The sequence below is a fragment of the Manacus vitellinus genome, unplaced genomic scaffold (assembly GCF_001715985.3).
Source record: "Manacus vitellinus isolate BGI_N305 unplaced genomic scaffold, ASM171598v3 scaffold_15_pilon, whole genome shotgun sequence".
In the NCBI taxonomy this organism is placed as follows: Eukaryota; Metazoa; Chordata; class Aves; order Passeriformes; family Pipridae; genus Manacus; species Manacus vitellinus.
In genome coordinates, this window is record NW_021939122.1 from 13,958,841 (window position 1) to 13,977,839 (window position 18,999).

General features: G+C 37.5%; 1 protein-coding gene across 1 annotated transcript in view; it reads right to left on the minus strand.

The window, feature by feature from the left end:
- Positions 1 to 18,999, minus strand: part of LOC103753888 (VPS10 domain-containing receptor SorCS1) — a 191,189-nt gene that overhangs the window by 92,873 nt on the left and 79,317 nt on the right. Inside the window, exon 4 of the mRNA XM_029958578.1 lies at positions 10,577 to 10,735. Coding sequence (XP_029814438.1) covers positions 10,577 to 10,735 — 159 coding nt within the window. The remainder of the gene's footprint in view (positions 1 to 10,576; positions 10,736 to 18,999) is intronic.

Sequence of the window (18,999 nt, forward strand, 5' to 3'; positions counted from 1 at the left end):
TGCTTTATTTAGCTTCAAATTTATCACATGAAAGAACTGAGAAGCAGTCAACCCTAAACTTTCTTGCAGATTCATCCTATTTCCCTTCTCTCCTTTGCTTGGTAGATGAGGTCAGTACCCTTTCTGGCAAGGCAGATGTTGGACACCTTTTTTGAACTGTCATCTCCCTTTTCATGACACCACTTTAGCGATCTTGCAAAAAAGGCCAACAATCTGCATCTTCATGTGCAAACCTTGACAAATTTTTTTTTGGAACACATGGTGGCAGGGAAGAGAAAGATGGATACCTCTGAGAATAACTGAGAAGGAAAAAATTATGATTTTAAAACTTCAGGCTCTTCAGAAAGATGATTTGAATATATTTTAAGAATAATGAGACTGGGATGCAAAAAACCTTGAGATCTACTTATTTGGCTATTCATTCCAAACACAAACCCCAATATCCCTCAGCTTTTCTATGGTAAAAACTTGGAAGGACATCAAGGAACTAGTTACAACAGCTTTTTGGTAAACAGTAGACTGGCATATGTCAAAATTTACTTTAAATACGAAAGCTAAAAATTCACCTCTTTCATCTTCCTTTCTCTTGAACAGTCAAAGAGAGAGGGAAGAAGGTGGAGGGGATAGAAGATAATAAGAGAAAGAAGAGGGAAACCAGTTTAGTTTTGTAGCTAGAAATGCGTCCACTTTAAAACTTCAGTGGTGAGTCTGCTGTTTTTCCTTAAATAGAAGATTCTAGATACATTTTTATTTAAACTGAAGAAAACCTTAACTATAACTAAGGAAAACTTTCATTTTTGAAAATTAAAGAAAATCTTTTGGAATATTTAACATTAATTTTTAAAAGTAATTTGAATTTACCTATTAAAGAACTTTACCATTAGAGGAGGTATTCCCCCCCCTTCACATTCAAAATCCATTTCCAGACCCGTTTTTATAATTGAAGCAAAAATAAAAACATAGTAACAATAAGCTATTGTTATTATCTATCATCTCTCTGATGTCAGTATTCTCCCTTTACTAGCACAGTAGTTTCTTCCATGCCAAGTAATGTCTTTGACATACAGTAATTTTAGTTTTAATGAAGCGCACACCATCCTTTCGCTAAGAATAGGGAGCAATCCAAACAACTCAGCAAATACCTGTGTGTTTCCAGACTAGGGATACATAGGATCTAAGCTTTACAGCAACATTGATGTTCAGATGCCTGAAGTCATGATACTAAATCTCGTTTTCCCACTTCTGCATCTGTTATCCTTATTCCTCTCTAGTTTCCCTGTGTACAACTTTCAGCGGGTTGTGAATTTGTTGGTGATAGCAACAATTAACTGAGATTAATTTCAGCATGCAAAAGTTTTCTCTGTGCTCGTACCTGCAGTCCCACTGCAGTGTCAGGTGGCTGAACAATCCCAGTGCCACAGCTTCCCTCTGGCTCTTCCAGCACAGCTCTTCAGAGGGGCTGTTTACCTGGTGCATTCAACAACTCCCTCAGCAGAACAGAAGCTGTGACAGCGCACAGCACCCAGGGAGCCCTGCCTTCTCTTAATCTGTGCCCTGAATGAGATGTGATTCAGGCAAAAAGTGGAGAAATGCTAGACTTTGTAAGTTTGTTTCAAAGGCAGGAAATGGATATAGCAATACTACTGTCAGGGCTGGGCTCTCAAATTAGAAACCAGTGCCCAGTGAGCTGGAGACAGCGTGTGAGAAAAGGCAACAGCTCTCAAAGGGAAATAGCAGCTCTCCGGGAACCCATGCCCAAAGCTCTCATTGTCTTTGATGAGACACTTTAATAACCAGGATGGTTTTTTCCTCCTCTGCCATTATCTCAGCACCAACCTTGGCCTTTACTGACTCAGGGAGCACAAGCAGCACCAGTGTACCTTTAGAAAAGGCAGAATTCCTCAACTTATGTATCATCCTCTCCCCAACAAAAAACCAATCTATCCTTTGAAGTAAGAATTTTTTACAGATATTTTATTCTAGTATCATTCATTTTTTAACTGAGTTTATTCAGTTGGACCAGAAAAAAAGAAGTATTCAGAGGCTAGATTTTTTTCAAGTATCAGTTATGATACAGCTGGGATTATTTTTCCCCACTTAGCAATTATAGTGCCTATATGGATATTTTTCAAACCCAGCATGGTATTTTGCCATCATTATAAAAGCCTTTTCTCTCTTGGGACTTCTAGTGACAGACTTGTGCATGCAATCCCTTCAGAGATGACATTTTCTTTTCTTTGGCGTGCTGTTGTCTGATGACAATTTTCATTATTAGAATGAATTAGATAATGTTCTTTGCTACACTTCTTTTTCAACCACAGATAGAAAAGGAACCTATTACCATTTCAATGTATGTTTTCATCTGAGGGTCAAGTAGTGATCTGACATATCTGGTTTCACAGAGACAAAACTGATATGAAGTACAAATCTCATATTGATCTCTTAGACTTGACTCTGGTTCATCAGGGAATAATTCTGTTCTTGCTTCCTCTTCTCTTGTACTTTTATTTTTCTGTGTAATGCGCAGATTGCGTAACAATCATTAACAGTCTGGTTTTCCTTTGTTTTGCTTTTGAAAATCCTAATAAATATTCTGTGAAGTAGAAACCTACCACCTACTTCACTCATATAAGGAAACAAAAATGCAAAGGAAAAGAAAAGGCTGTTCTGAAGTTACGAATACCTTCTGAGACTGAACAGGGATTCAAATAAACTCTCTGAATGGCAAGACTACAGAAGAGCCCTCTCACAACACAACACTACTATCTTCTGGAGAAGGGAAAGTTGACATCTGAAAACTGAACTTCTTTCCTTATCTACACTAGACATGATATGATACTCCCCTCTCTTTTTTTGTTTCTCAGTCTGGTTAAAGAAAAGGTGATTTAAATAGCATGATGAAAGTGGCATGAGGGAAATAGTTTGAGCTAGTTAGTAGTTCTGATTATTTTTCTTTTCCTTAAGAGATTTCCCCTAAACAAGTTGTAATGGAATACAGTACGGAGTATAAGTTTATTTGTCAACTGGATTTAGCAACTTTCATATTCTTATATTCAAAACAAAAAAAGCTGTCTTTCTCTCACCTCAGTCCAGCTTACTTGGGTATCAAACAAAGTATATTATATTTAATGAAATTGCTGCATGGGGTATTTCTTCTTCAGAGCAGCTAAAGGCTGGGAGGCAAGTTGTTATTCCCTGAATCAGACTATGGACCAGGTTTTTCTCTACCAACACTGAATTTGACAGAAGAGTATAAACAAAGAATCTGAAATTGTGAATGATATTTTCTTCCTAGAATAAAGCATAAGACTCATGATTAAGGATACAGAAATGGACTACAGCGCTGACAGTCATATACGTCCCTGATCTCTGATCTGTTTGTAAGTTCCAGTGTTAAGAAGCTTAAAGATCCTTGAAGCACTGAAGTTCACAGGACACTGCATAGACTTTGAACATTTTAAGTTGCAGGCAATGCATTAATCATGCCACACAGAAGCCATCAATAAGGTTTCCCAATAATTGGTGTTTATTGAATGCTGACGGAAACACATCAGGGCAATAAAGCTGTCAGATACCTGCTTCACAGCTCTGCAGCTGCCTTTGCTGATGAACCACACACTACTGCCACACAGACTGTCTGTTGTTCAGTATGATCATAACACAGCAATTTCTTTTGTGCCTGTTCATCAGATCATAGCATCCTGGAGATGACCCTTAGCTGTCTTCCTACCTAACCCTCAATAACTACTCACACATTCTCAAATATGAGCCACATTCAGCCAGTGTTCTGGTTTCGAGGTAGCTGGCAAACAACTCTATTAGGGTGATGTCTCCAGTGCATTCAACTCATATGCTAAAAAAGTAACTGGTAACATGTTTTTTGCCAGGACATATTTAAAGGAATCTGCCTGGCATACATATTTTAAAGTAAGAATGAACCTCTAATATCATGAGTCTGTTCTCCTCCTAACAGATGCTGCAGATTTTTTACCACTAGTTCAAGCAGTAAAGAGAATTATTCAGGCCAACAACTGATGGCTGAACTAGATTGTATCATTTGGAAAGACACCCAATCTCAAATCCAAGGGATGATGAATTTATCACTTCACTTAGTATGTTGTCCTCAAAGTTAAGTCCCTTCTCTACTAAAAAAGTACTATCTCTGTAACAGGGTATCCTGCATTTGTTTTCTGTTGTGTTGTAAATTTACTAAGTAGGTTCACAACTGCATTAAATAAATGCATTTTTGTTTAAAAAGTGTATTGTATTAGAATGAGAATAGAACAGAAAAAGCTTGTTACAGCAGAATTTAAGGCAAAGTGTGAGAATTTTCACGCACACACACACACAGTTTTAAATTTTAAAATAAATGATTGTTTATCATTTGCATTACATTAAAACCTATGGCTTCAAGTGAGTCTAGTGTTTACAGGTACTTTGTATAATAAGAAACTGGAGACACATTGGAGAGGACAGTCAACCAAATGACAGAGGCAGAGACAGAGACGGGAGAGGTGAGTCATCTACAGAAAAGCAAAAGGAGTTGCTTAACACCACAGAGAGCATGTCAGACTTAGTAATATGGAGTACATTTCTTTATTCCTAATCCAGTGAGCTGTCCAACTCTGATGAAAAGAAAAATAGCGATTTTTTCATGGAAGTAGGAAAACTGGAGCTAGGTAGAGCACAGAAAATCTTGCAGAGAAACAACAGATCTGCCCTTAACTAAAAGTATGTATCCATGGACCCAAAAGCAGGAAAAGAACAAGTTCTCTAAGGGTACAGAGGGCTGATGTTTATACAGATGGATAAACAAGGACGTATTGATTTGCCTAAAGATGAGTGAGTCAGTGGTAAAGAGCACAGTGATCACTGCTTGAGAATCTTTCCTTCTGTTTTACTTATCACAGTTCACAGTCCTGGCCCAGAAATCTATCTGCCTGTCTTGACTGCAAGGTTGCCACTGGGCTCTGCTAGTTGATTTTTTTGTTTTTCTTCCGTCTTTTAATTCCGTTCTTTATTTTAATTTATTCCCCCAGCACATCATGCTTAGTGAGGTCTGTAAAAGACTGATGGGTACTCTAAGAAAGTATATTTTACAACATAGTTTGTACACTGCACCATTATTCTTCTTTTGATGTCCCTTCTTTGTTAATTTTCAGAATGCTGGTTGCCACCAAATGCTCATCAGTTTGCCTAGAGATAACAAGGCATATTTGCAAAGGGTTGTGTGCTAGATGTGTTATCAGGATGCCTAACAGGCATCTGTGCTTAGGGTCCTCACACAAATGGTGAGCACAGCCCTAGCTACAAATGTGGGTGTTTCTGTGCATCGCTTGCTCAGAAACATAACCACATGGAATGTCTTAAAAATAGAGAATGGCATTCACAAGGCCTCTGTGTGGAAGGCCATATCCATCCTTGGCACAAGTGCTGGTAACCCAGGAAAGATATCTAAGATCGTGCAGAAAGTGCAACATGGCAAAGGCTGGAACAAACAACTTTTAACATACATATTACTTATGACTCTTTCATCTTCAATATGCGTCAAAGAGATTCAAGTCTGCTGGAAATCTGGCTTGGATGATTAGTGGTGTCCCAAATATTAACACAAATAGTGTAGACTGTTGCAGGAGTGATGCCATAGGGGAAGGGAGAGTTATTCACATAGGCTAATGTTAGCTTTATGCAAACTAGCTCCCTGGCTGTGGCTGTAGTCTGTCAAAAGAGATAGGTTTTTCCAGAGGATGATTTAAAGTGGCTAATGCTTACCACTATAGAGAAGCTTTTTTCCTCTCCATTAACTTCAGATGGGATTAGCCTCCCTCAGCCAACATTAGCCCAAGTGAATAGTCCTCTAAATGTTGTCAGCCGTGTGGAAAAAAAAAAACCCAACCCTGAAATGATGTCACTTGATGTTATCAACTCTTTTTTTTTTTATTTTTTTATGTAATTTTTTTATGATGTAATTTCTGATAAAATAAATCTGAATTTTATTCTCCTTTCTCTGGTGTAAGTAAGCTGTGACTGTTACCGCTGAAACTGAGAGGGTGTAAACAGAAACAGAATAATTTATGTTGAAAGGAACCTCTGGAGGTTCCTGGTCTGATCCTTCTCCAAGAAGATTCACCCTTATAGATTCTGGTGCAACAAAATGTAAGGTTTTAGAATTACAAAGTATATCCAGAATAGTCCATCACATCTTGAAGAGTGAATACTGGCTGCATCTGTGGCAGATACTCTACTGTCAGACACAAGTATTAGACCAAAACACATGCATAGATGGGGTGAAGGTACTGTTAAGTGTTGGCCTGTTCTCTCACAGACATCCTGTGGTCACATGCATCCATATCTCTTCTCTAAGTGGCTTCTCTGTCATCCCTGATAAAAGAATACCTTTCTCTTCCACTTATCTGCATGAGAAGTGGACATCCTTTAATGTAGGAAAATGAAGAAGATTATATGATTTGATGTCAGAAGATATGTTGTCTCACAAGTATCAGAATCCTGATTTGCTAAACTGCGGCCCTTTAGAAATATCAGTCCTTAACATTGATCTTCAGCATGACACATACAATCAATAAAGGTAGAAGATGGAATCAGATATTTCAAAAAGGCCAAAATGAAAAAAAAATATAAGAAGAAAAAAAGATAGGAAATATAAACCTCTTCATTTACTAGTGCTGTGTTGACAGAGCTCCTTTTATTTGGGGTGCCTCGCTTTTCAAGAGTTATTTACAATGAGAGTGGAGCAGCAAAAACGATAACTTCATTTTAAACCTGCTTTTTCAGCCTCTGCTGCTGCCTTTCAGTGCTTGATAGCCTTTGTGCATTTATTCCTGAGCTGGGCAATTACAACCCCACATTTTGCCTGACTTGTGTTTCCCAATTTCACCTGTATTTCATCTCTTCAAATAGCTCTGTTATTTCTGACTGATTACTAACCACTCCTCTGTGTGTCTGACCCATTTGAATAGCAAAAGATGTCTCCACATGAACCAGAGGCTCTTACATTCCATGCTCTGATTACACAGAAAACACTCCTGAAGATTACACAGTAATACGTAAGCAATACTGCCATAAAATACAGCCCCTCATTCTACAAGCAAGCTGATTAAACCCGTGAGAACTCACATGTACGAGACCTCCAACAAGGTTTTGCCTTACAAGTAATGCTTTGCTGTGTCTGAAGTTTCCTTCTGATTTTAATGGAGAAGTATGCAGTAGTTCTGCAATTATGTGGCAAAAATCAGCCAAGTAAAAACTGTACTTTCGTCCAGAACAATGAATGCAATCATGAAGTAATTAGTGCAGGCAGCAGATGGTTTGCTGCTCTTTTTTTCTCAAGACTGGAAGGAAAAAGCCATGACTTAATAAGGGACTGGTCTGTCAGAAGTGGTAATTCAAGTCTGCTGCCCAAGGCAGAGACACAGGAGAGAGATATGGGAACAAAAGTAACAGTCACTGAACCTTAACAAGTTGTTGCTCGTCAGCTGAATCCCAGTAATTAACCACATTCACTCATAAACAACACCCAAAAAACTAGGACATAAAATTATTTCAGTTAAAACAGATTTCCCTACCATTCAGTGAATCCAAACAAATAAAAAAGATCTTATCATAGTGATAGGCTCAGTGGGCTGTGAAGAGATTGAGGGATGATTCTATGTGACCCATTTCCTGTAGATTACAACTGAGCAATAAAAGACATGGATTACTGTTGGCTTTGCCCTCATCAGTCCTGAATTGGATGGATAACTTCTGAGACCAGAAGCAGTCCAGATCCAATGTGATTCCTGTCTCTCCAGCTCTTGCTCTTATTCACCATCTGATTCTCCTGGTACCATTTGCTGCAATGACATGATGCAAATGGATGACAACAATCATGTTGCAAGAAGGGTGCAAACATGTTTTCTAGTTGACTCTCACCTCTCTCCTGTCAACAGCAAAATTAAATGATTGTGCTAACCATTACTGATCAACATCCAACTCACTCTTTACAGTCCCCATCAACACCACTTTCACAGAATCTTAAATCAGTGGCATCAAAGTTAGTGGCATCAAAATGTAAATTCTTTACCATGCAGATATGTTTCCCTTGCCTCCTTGGGTGACTCTTAGCCAGTATGCACACAGTGCCTGGAATCCAAGGAGTAAGGGTTCTCTTTCCTTAAATAAGGCCTTAGCACAAGATCAGGAAATAGCGAACAGCAGTGTCATTTGTTCCAAAGTACCCCACAGCTCCCTTTGCAATTATCTAAATACCTGCAGGACCTCTTAATTACTGTCAGAAAATTCTGCCTTTGGATATACAAACATGAAACCAATGGGAGTCATTTACACTTAGCCATAGGCTGAACTTGACCCTTGGTTTGAGATACATTTAATTTAGTCCAAGCTGATTAATACTCTTTGCCTGCTGGTTACCCTCTACACTTCTTGGCCAAAGCTTGTTAAGTCAGAAAATGTATCCATTAGGCTTTAAAGCAGAAACCAGGCCTGTGACTCATACCCATTCAGAGCGCTTTTAAAATTCTATTTTGAATTTAATTGGTACAGATCTACAGACCTTGTGCTACCTGATTTTTGTCTTGCAACTACAGTACTGAATTACTAACAGTTATCTAATTTGCTAATCAACACCATAACAAAGAAATTTTGTCATACAGCCTACAGCCTCTCACCCCAAACACCTCATACATCCAACTCCAACACCAACCCCACAAATTCAGGTTAACGCAAAAAAGGACCCTTTGTTCTTATATCCATATTGTTTTTTAGGATTCTGTACAAGTGGGAGTTTCCTATAGAATAGTGTCAATACTTGTTGGTAGCCATCTATCATAAATTAAATAAGCCTTAGCTGTATGGCCTCTAATTCAGAATTATTTCCTGATCAGACTGAATACCATAACAACTGAAATAAATTTTCTACTATATCATACTTTTATTTGACAAAGTTCCCACTGAAAGCTTCATTGTTCTTCATGTAATAAATTTCCTGCTTATTAACACACAGTAATGTTCACTCAACGGGTCCTAAAAAGACATCAGAGACCAGCTTCTGTTCTGTTTCATATCAGTCCAGAGAACTCAATGGTCACAAGGGAAAGGAAATGTTTTGACCTTGACTAATTACATACTGAACACCCAGAAATAATTTAATCTGCACCTTCCTCTGAACAGAGTATATATATAACCACAGTACACTCTACAAAATGCTGTGAGAGGGGTGAGTGAAAAATATTGTATGGAATTGGGAAGAATTAGGCAGGGAAGATGCATTTCTCAGTTGCAAAGGATATTAAGCTACAGCCCTGGAATGATACTGGGTTTGAATTTAAAATGCAGGACTGAAATATTCGAAAAATTTCAATAAGACCATTTTGTGACCTTACCTACTTACTTAGCTATGCCTTTGTTTTCTCAGGCTTACAGTAAGAGTAACAACAAGACTAATTTATGCAAAAGGAAAATTAGTCGTTTAATGCTTTTACAATGAATTAAAATACGCAGATGAAAAACATCATTGAATTCAATCTTTTATGTTGATGTTTACACTAACGCATAACTTGAACAATTCAGCTAAGACAATTATTGCTTAGACTTTGCAATTTTTTTTTGTCTTTTTCTAGTTTTATTTAAAAATGTCAAAATGTCTGGACATGAAATCTGCCATTTCTCAGAGCAGTTTGCTCCAATGGCTAGTTACTTTATTGCAGAGTTTATCTGCCATTGACTCCTAACCATCAAATTTTGTTAGAAGTTTTTATTTCTGGATCAAAATGCTTACTCCTATATTTTGTCTTCCTCCACGGAGATATTTATGCAAACAATATAGTTTTCCTTCAATCTTTTTGTTAAACTAAGGAGATTGAGGTCTATCAAGTCCTTCACTGGAAGACAACTCCTTGTGAGGATTGATGTGTCTGATTTTCAAAAAGTTCTAACAATGAGTTCTCCAAAATGAAGTCTTGTGGTGTTGTGTTAGGTTGGGCAGCAAAAAATCAAGGCAAATCTCACAGCATATTTATTTGGCTGATGGATTACCTGTACTGAAGGAACTGGACTTCAAAGAAAATTGATTCACTGCTACTTTTTCTCTTAGAAAATCAAAGACTACTTGAAAATATGCCAGCCAGATGGGAACAAGGATTGTCTTATACTGTTCTTGGAGCTGATGCTAGGCTGGAGCAAGACAGTTGTGAAATAAGAGGACAAAAGCCTCATTAGAGGTTGTGATTCCTACAGTGAAGGACCCTAGCTGTCTTCTCTGCCCATTGCCTGTCACACAATATTGCTTGCCAAAAGGACAGATGACTAAATGCAGACTGCCAGATCAGTAACTGAGGGCTAGGCCCCAAGAATACAATAGATGCCCATGTCCTTTACTTTGACCTTTATGTTGAGGCTTGCTCAATGTTTTCTGCTTGGAAATACCAAACTGGTATTTCCAGACCTGTCCTGGTATCGCCCTCAAAACCACCTGAATGTTCTGCAGCAGTTACACAAAGAGATGGAGAAACCCCAAGTTCTTCCTAGGCAAACAAAGCAAAATGCTGCCAAAAATTCTTACCTTCTGATCTTGGCTGTAGGCTAAGATCCAATCTTCCTGCTTGGGGTGGAAGAGCAGACTGTGGATGTAGAAGTTCAGACGGTATTTTTGATAGGTGGCTCCTTCGTCAGAACTGATTAATAAGCTGCTTTCAACTTCTGGATCAGTCAGCAGCATAATCTATATGGAAGGGAAAGATGAAAATACAGTGGTGAAAACAGATGGAAGAGTAAGCAAGCAGCTAGGAACTACAGATAAGCTTATTAAATATGGCTATTTCAAAATGTTTCATTGTAATGTCAAACCTACCATAGCCAATACTTCAGTAATTAAAACACTATATTTCAGCTGTGCATATAAACACATAATATATGACCAAATAATCAGAATGGCTTTACCACTAGTTAAATCAGACCTAAATGAAGTTATGCTTAGGTTATTTGAAAAATTAAACCTGAAATTTTTAACTTACTAAGTTACCAGACAGGTACAGTGGGGTGCTAGGGTCTTCAAGAATGATCCATTGGAGTGACAGACAAAAAGTTAGGTGTTAAGAAAACAAGAAAAAACCCAAAACAAAACAGAGAGAGGAGAGTGACACGTTAGAGAATGAACTCTAATGGAGAGTTTTGCTAGACTCTGGCAGAAATTCCAGAGAAGACAGTTTCATTGCCTGAAACATTATAACGTGGCTGTCTGCAACAAGCAATCTTGTTCTGGCAGAAGAACACATCTGATAACATAATTGGCTCTTTCCATCCCCAGTTCCTACTGTGCTGTGAATTACAGATTTGGTGGTATATAAAAAATAATCTCTGCAAAGTAAATTTGCTTTCCAGTTTTGTCCAGGAGTGTTAGTTTAGCAGTCACAAAAGATATACAGCTTGTAGTTGTAGTAGCTACTTCTCCCCATTAACTGTGGTATTAATTGGTCTGCATTGCTGATGAATCAGAGAGAATAACGAGTTACTGCTCTCATGTGTCTCTGCACAAGAGAATGTATAGGTCTAATCAGTAAAAAGAGATCATTCTAGTATTTCAGCAAGCAACAGAGTAATACCCCTAAGGAATGGGAATGAGGTATCATGAGTGAAAACCATGAAAAAATTTAAAGAATATTTGCCTGGAAAGGTATTAAAGCCTTGAATCATTAGGATTTTTATTTTATTTTTTTTTCTAAGTTGCTTTGCAAATGGCAAACACTGATCTGGTTTAGAAAAGCCTGAAATGAAAGGATCTGCACCTGACATTTCTCAGAGCAAATTCCTATCTCAGTTTGAGCATTGTAAAAATTACACACTCCATTTCCTTCTCTTCTTTCATTTAGGCAGGCAGAGTTAGACATAACTCACTACCTATGAATTATAGGGAGACATAGCATCTGGTGTCTGATAGACACCAGAAGGTGAAGGGGTAAATACACATATAATCTACACAGAACATCTCCTTCATTATTGTGCAGCTGCCAAATGTTTCTTTTTCTACCTCTAGAAACCCCCTTGGTAGCACAATTTGGCCTGTGACTTAGAAGTCTGGGGTTCTGCAAAATCCTTGAACTTTCTGATTAATCTGCATAATCACAGAGCAGTTACATTACCCCACTGTATCTCTAACATAAAATAGGGTAGGGTTCCCATTGTAGCATAAAGTTACAGTCTCCTATTATATCTCTGATTTATTTTAGAAATTTGTGATGAAAACCTGCATTATTATACATTTTTATTTTCATTTAACACTTTCAAATATACCAAGCATATTGTTGATGTGACTTCTAAACTGAAGATTGTATGACAGAAGCTACACAGAAAGGATTAATAATCAAAATATCAATATATATATATTCTACTGCCACTAAGTAGCCTATCCAGCTTCTGAAGTCAAAAATTAATTACAATGTTGTTTATCATTTGGTTCTTTTTTTCTTACCAGACTAATTTCTGGAACAATGTTCCTATGTTTAACATTTATTGATTCAGTACTATGATTCAAGTATTATGATTTTCCTATTTTTATGACTTCCTTCTTGAGTGGATTTTGTTTATGTTAGTATTTGGAAATATCACAGCACAGCACTAATTTGGACTAGAGCAACTAGAGCAGAAATAAGCACAAATCAATGGGCTTGATGCGAGCTCCCTGAAGTTAATAAGAGTCTTGTCATTGACTTTGGATTGTGCCTCTAAGGCAAGTTGTTAATCAAGATCCAGTCTAGTCTCAAATATTTCCTTCTACCTGCACAAGGAACTCATCTGACCTCATCACTGCCACATCCAAGCACATCACTGCCTTAACACATTTTCTGTCAGGCCACTCCTCTGAAGTGCGAAAGTGCTCTTATCTGCATTTCTTAGAAAGGGAATCCAGGGATAAACTGTTGAGGCACTGAAGCACCTAATTCCACATCCAATCAATAAAAGTTAAGTGCCTGAACAGACTCGCTAACACTGCTGACTTCGGCTTTAATCTGCTAACTGCCACCCTGGGCTGTTAGTACTTTGTTTTCAGATATCTAGGGGTCTCCAAACCTATTGCATTGGTATTGCATAAAACCTATCCCATTGCTATTGCATTGGGATAACCAGCCATTCTGTACCTAAGAAGTGTTTCAGGACATGCCAGTTTTGCTACATATACCAGCAGCAATACTGCCTTAGAGGTGGCAGAGCTGTGAGGAACTGCTGCAGGTTTATGCAAGGGCACACAGGGAGTCGTAGACCGGGGAGGGATTTGATGGAACGACTCCACTAGTCAGATTGCTAACTACGAGACCAACTTTCAGCATTATCTGCTCCACTGTTGTACCCTGTATTGCCAGTCACTTTGCACAGATGTCATAAGACAAAACACGGTAGAGTCGACTATCAGTCACTACTCACATCAGTCACAACACCACGTTTCTTACAAGATAAGAAAAGCAAATTTCATTACAACATATCTGTGTGTAAATAATCAGCGTTACAAGCCCAAAAGATAGCATTTATTGGATAAGTAGAATAAACTGATACCTGTATGAAAAATACATCAAAATGAGAGGAAAATGCCATGTGTATCTGCATAAACATTTCAGATAAGACCAGGAGTGTGCTTCTGAAATTAACCCTTTCAAATTTTGGGGAAAATCTCTATAGTAAGTCCTTACACATTGTGTTCTGACTCATCCCACAGTGATCTTGGAGGACAGGAGTGGCATTCCTTTTCAAGGATACTAAACCAGAACATACCCTGCCCATGGCAGGGGGTTAGAACTAAATAATCTTTAAGGTCCCTTCCATTCCAAACCATTCAATGATTCTATGATACATTTCAGGAGTTCATCTAATGTTTTCTAAACACTACTGGACACTCAGCTCAGAGTATCAGGCTAGCACTACTCTAAAGTCAGACCCTCTGCCTCCTAAATGCCCAGACTGCAGATGTCATCTCAGCTTCAACCATTTCATTCTACAAACACACTTCCACTGAGCTGTCCTACGTGATAATGTGGTTGCAGTCACATTAGTTTAGTTTTATTGCCCAAGTTGCCCGGAATATAAATGAGAAAGGAGGGAAAGTACAATTAATTTTAATGATTTTGTTGTTGCAGCATATGAAACACAGAGTAACATTTCAGAATTTCCCCTGAAATAAATTAATCCAATTTCTTCTTTGAAATAGTCTACTACCCATTGACTTGATGTAACATAAGTTATAGATCTTAAACAGTCCTCAATTTTTTCACCCCTTTTTTGATGCTAATTCTGCTGATGACAGATTGCTCTTGACAATTACATGTATTTTTGCTCTCCTCACAAAAAATCCCAGGAATTATTAGCAAGACGATTCTGATTTTGCTTCTACAGACGGAATTGGGATCCTTTTGTAACTGCCCTGAATGCTAGATTTAGTGGTTTAGTAAAAAGAGCCCAGAACTGCTCTTTTATTTTGGCCACTGATATCTCCACCTGGACCAACTTTTTCCTAACATTTTGTAGGAGACAGCATAGTATCAATGAAATAGAACAGTATAAAAAAAATCCAAATGCATTTCATAGGTTCATATGTTCTTTCATTCACTTCTGATGTATGAACAAATCTGAGTTATTACACCTGAGTAGAAATAGGGATAAAATGCAAATTGGGTCAAAGCTACTGAAAGAACCTTTACCTTCCTTACCTATCACACTCTTCATGCATAGACCCAACACTGGTGACTCACATGGAACAAGTAATATTTCTCACAGAAAGAAATGAGTGAAGCACAGCAAAAGAAGAAATCAGCAAGTAAGAACAAAAATGTCCCTAACAAAAGCAGGGCATTCCCTACCTAAATTGTCTAAATGATTGCATTTATTTTTACAGCTTCTCTGCATGTCAATTACAAAATTTTAGAGGGTTGTGGAGGGAATTTTTTTCACATGGTAACTGATTACAAGAGTTGGAGTCTCAACACAACAAAATGTAATTTCTGCCACTTCTGAATTTGGATTGCATTTGCAAGGCATGAATATTGTGTAAAGAGAGAACCTGATCCTCCAGATTCAGCAGTTCATGCATGCATTTCAAAGCAATGCTCTCTGCTATGAATTAATTAAACTAGTTCATTGCTTAAGCTTTCTCAAGATCTAGAATAAGATATAAAGTGAAACAAGGCAAAGAAAGGCCATGACATTCTGAAATAAATGCAACACTAATGTAAAGCAAATTAGACCTATTGCTCTTACAGGACCAAGTTGCTGGAAGCAGTAAATGGTTGCAAGAGCAAATAAATTAGAGACAAAATCACAAAAGAAATAACAAGCATTTAGTTATTTAGTTAGATATTAATACAGAAAGAGGAGACTGAAGCCTTTGAAAAGTTTAACAATCTTTACTCATGGGCTAACATCAACTGCTGTATAACTGTGTACAGGAGTAATGCCACCAAAAGTTGGCCCAAGTCGCTGCTTCAAATAAATTGGCGCACAGCACCAGCACCTAAATGAAAACATGAAATGAGCTAGAGTTGACAGTTTTGAAGCTGTTGCTATTGCCAACTAAAAGACAAGGTTAGTTGCTAAGCAATTTCATTAAGACACCATTAAAATAATACACCAATAATTCAATTAAGGCATTGTGGAGTATTTTATTGCCAGAAGTTCTAGTTAACTCTGAAAGTGCAGTAATTTTGTAAAGAAAGAAAAGACTTCAGTGACAGAATTACACTTCCAACACTGAAGAAAAATTAGTAATATTGCCTTTGAATGATGACCTGGTTTGGAATGGTCTCAGAAATAAGTAGAAATGACCTCTTTAATACAAGGAAAAGGTCTGTGAACAAGTTATTTTGCATCTATTACTCAGTGACTTATGAAGAAAGAGGTTTTTATTCATACAAAGATGCAAAATCCAAGCTCATTAAATCAGTCTGCACTTTGCTGACATAAATGGGAACATACTTCAAGTCTCCCCCAAAGAAAACTACAGTCATGATGACTAGACAGTGTAATTTAGATTCAGACTGAGACCAGATCTGGACAGTGGAAACTATCATCATTTACCCCATAAACCCACAGGAGGTCCATAAGTGGTAGGATATCACCATCTTCCTCAAACCTTGGCTGTTTAAATGTAAGAGAAATGGCATGGTGAAAGGTTCAGATGATGAATTCATCTTGTCTGCCACATGAAAAATTTAGTGCTCATTGAGTGATAAGACAATCTCTTGTCAGCAGAATACTAGATGGCAAAGGACTATATTTTAAGAGAGAAAAATTACCACCTGCCAATATTTTTGAAAGCTGAGATTTCACAGTGTTCCTAATAGAAGAATTGTCAAGAATTGAATTTGGTATCTTGATGAATGTCATTTGAAAAAATTTTTAAAAGCTGGTTAGTGGATGGAAAAAAAGAATACATTTATCTGTTCTGTATTATGGAAATGTTCATTACAGGCCAAAAGTGACCACAAAATAAAGCAGTCAATTAAAGTTCGATTTTTTATTGCCTATGGGAATCATCTGGGGTTGATTTACCAGATAGCAAGAGTGAATGCATGTATCAACAAAAACTTAGAAATACTTTATGTGCTGGTATATAATTAATATATACCACCAAAGTCCCAGGTATAAGCATTGGGTTAATAGAGCATAGAGTCATGAGAAGCAAACATGAGGCTGAGACACCTGTGCAGATGTGATGCAGTTGTTCTCTCTGTTAATCCTACTTGATAGAAATGGGAATATACAGAAAATCCAGAGGCTTGGGGAAAAGATTTTTCCTAAGAGATAACAGAGTACAAAACCAATTCCTCCTTACTCTGAACATCATCTCAACAACCCTCTGGAGCACCAGTTGGAAAGGGACTGTTCCTGTTTTGACCAAAATCCAAGAGAGGGTAGTGCACCCCATAGAGCCCTTCTTGTTACTCGTATCTCATCAGCATGGAGATGTCCATCAATGCACAGGTTGCCACCTGCAACCTTTTCTCTGTGCAGCTGAGCTCTGGCAGAAGACCTATTTTCAAAAGTGCCTTACCTTGGACCAGACCTGAAAAGATTCAGCTGCTTCTGTGTTCCATTAAAGGTGAAGTTGCCACATCTTCAGGGTTTTTGTGTGCTGCTGAGTCACTGCTTGTGGGCTGGATTGTGAACAGAGAGAAACATCGACCTTCACCTTCCCAAGAGTAAGCTGCAATTCCAGCAGCTAGGGGAAATTCCCAAAATATATATCTTGCTTTGAGGTATTAACTTTTATTCAAAGGAGGAAAAAAGACGACATGCGGGAGAAAGGAGTCACTGAAGATTAGTGTCATTTTTAAAATCTTATTCTTTTAAAACACAGCTTCCATTTCCATTACACAAGAATTAAATGAAAATTAAGATTCTATTTTTTTTTCCTTAGTTAATTAACTTAGTGTTTTAATTAGGACTGTAATAAAGGACACAAACTCTTACTGGCATCATCCTTGTGGAAAAATAGAAATGTAATACCAAAAACAATATGGAAACCCTTTAATTAACCTACTAGATTACTGCAGGATGTTTCTGAGCTACTTTTGCCATACCTTACAATTTAAATTATTATAATTTAAATTGACTTATAAATGACTTATAATTTAAATTATTAAATTTAGGCATGTAAAGACCTCTAGAGGTCATTTTCTTCAAACTCGTGCTTCATGCAAAGCCAGCTTGAAAGGTACAAATAGATTCTCAGGACCTTATCCTGTCAATATTTAAATATCTTCAGAGATGGAGATTCCACAAACTCTTTGGGTCTGTCCAATCTGATACTGATTAGTTTGCATTCAGTGTTACTCCTAATTTCAAAAACCTGGGATTATAAATAAATTCTAGAATAAACAAAAGCACCTTCAATTTTACATTCCTTTTATCTTAAAAGTCTATCTTAGCAAGAGCTTTGGAATCTGGAAGTGCTGTATGAGCCCAAAGCACCAAGGTTAGTTTCACCCACTGGGTTCCTGTAGCAGTGCTGAAAATAGAACTCGTCAGGCTCAGATCCTAATCACACACATAAACATTAGCTCTGGAGCAATCAGTTCTGGGGGAAGGAACGTGAAAAGATTAAGCTTCTCAGTTTTTCAAATCTCCCTCAAATCAAATTCTAGATTTTTATCTCTTCATTCCACAGCCCATTTGAATCTAATTTAGTAACCTGACATGAAATGAAAATTTCTTGTTCCTGTTTCATTAGTATTATACACTGCTTTCTCTTCCTTTACATACATTTGACATAAAAACCTTTATCACCAAAACCATCTTGAAAATCTACTCCTTAAAACTTAAATAAAACAAAATAGAAACTTCAGTTCTGAAATAAAATCTAATACATAAAAATGACTATTATTATTCTTGAGAAGAAATAAAGAAACAAGGACAAAAAACTCAGGAAAGCTACAGTACCATAGGCACTTTATTTTGGACAGTACAATCTAGTTTCAGTTATTAATTATCCATTCTTTTACAACAGATGTTCTTCATTGTACTGAACAGAGAAAAACAAAATTAAGCTGAGACATTCTTACAGTCTTACTTGCTTAGGGGAGAAAAGGAACCTCAGCTTTGTAGACATCTGGAATGAGTTGTGTTCATACATATTGCCTGTACTTTGTTCTGTTGCTCAGTAAGGCATTCCTTTCACTAAAGAATCTCATGAGATTAATTAGTTAATCTTCACACTAACTTTGTGGTAGAGAAGGAAAGCGCACACATCAAGAGGGAAAATTACTTGGACAAACTCCACTAATCAATCAATGGCACAAAAAGAAAGAAGCCACTTGCACTGTAAGCGAATTACAAACAATAGCATCTCCCAGCCCCAAATACTGGACACGAAGGGTTGTTAATCCTAATGAAAGCAAGATGAGACTTTAGGCCTAAAAGTATGGTAACCTAAGCAGAGCTATAAAAGGAAGAGGGAAAAGAAGGGGAGCAATTTTTCCCCAGAGGGCAAGTTAGTGATAAATG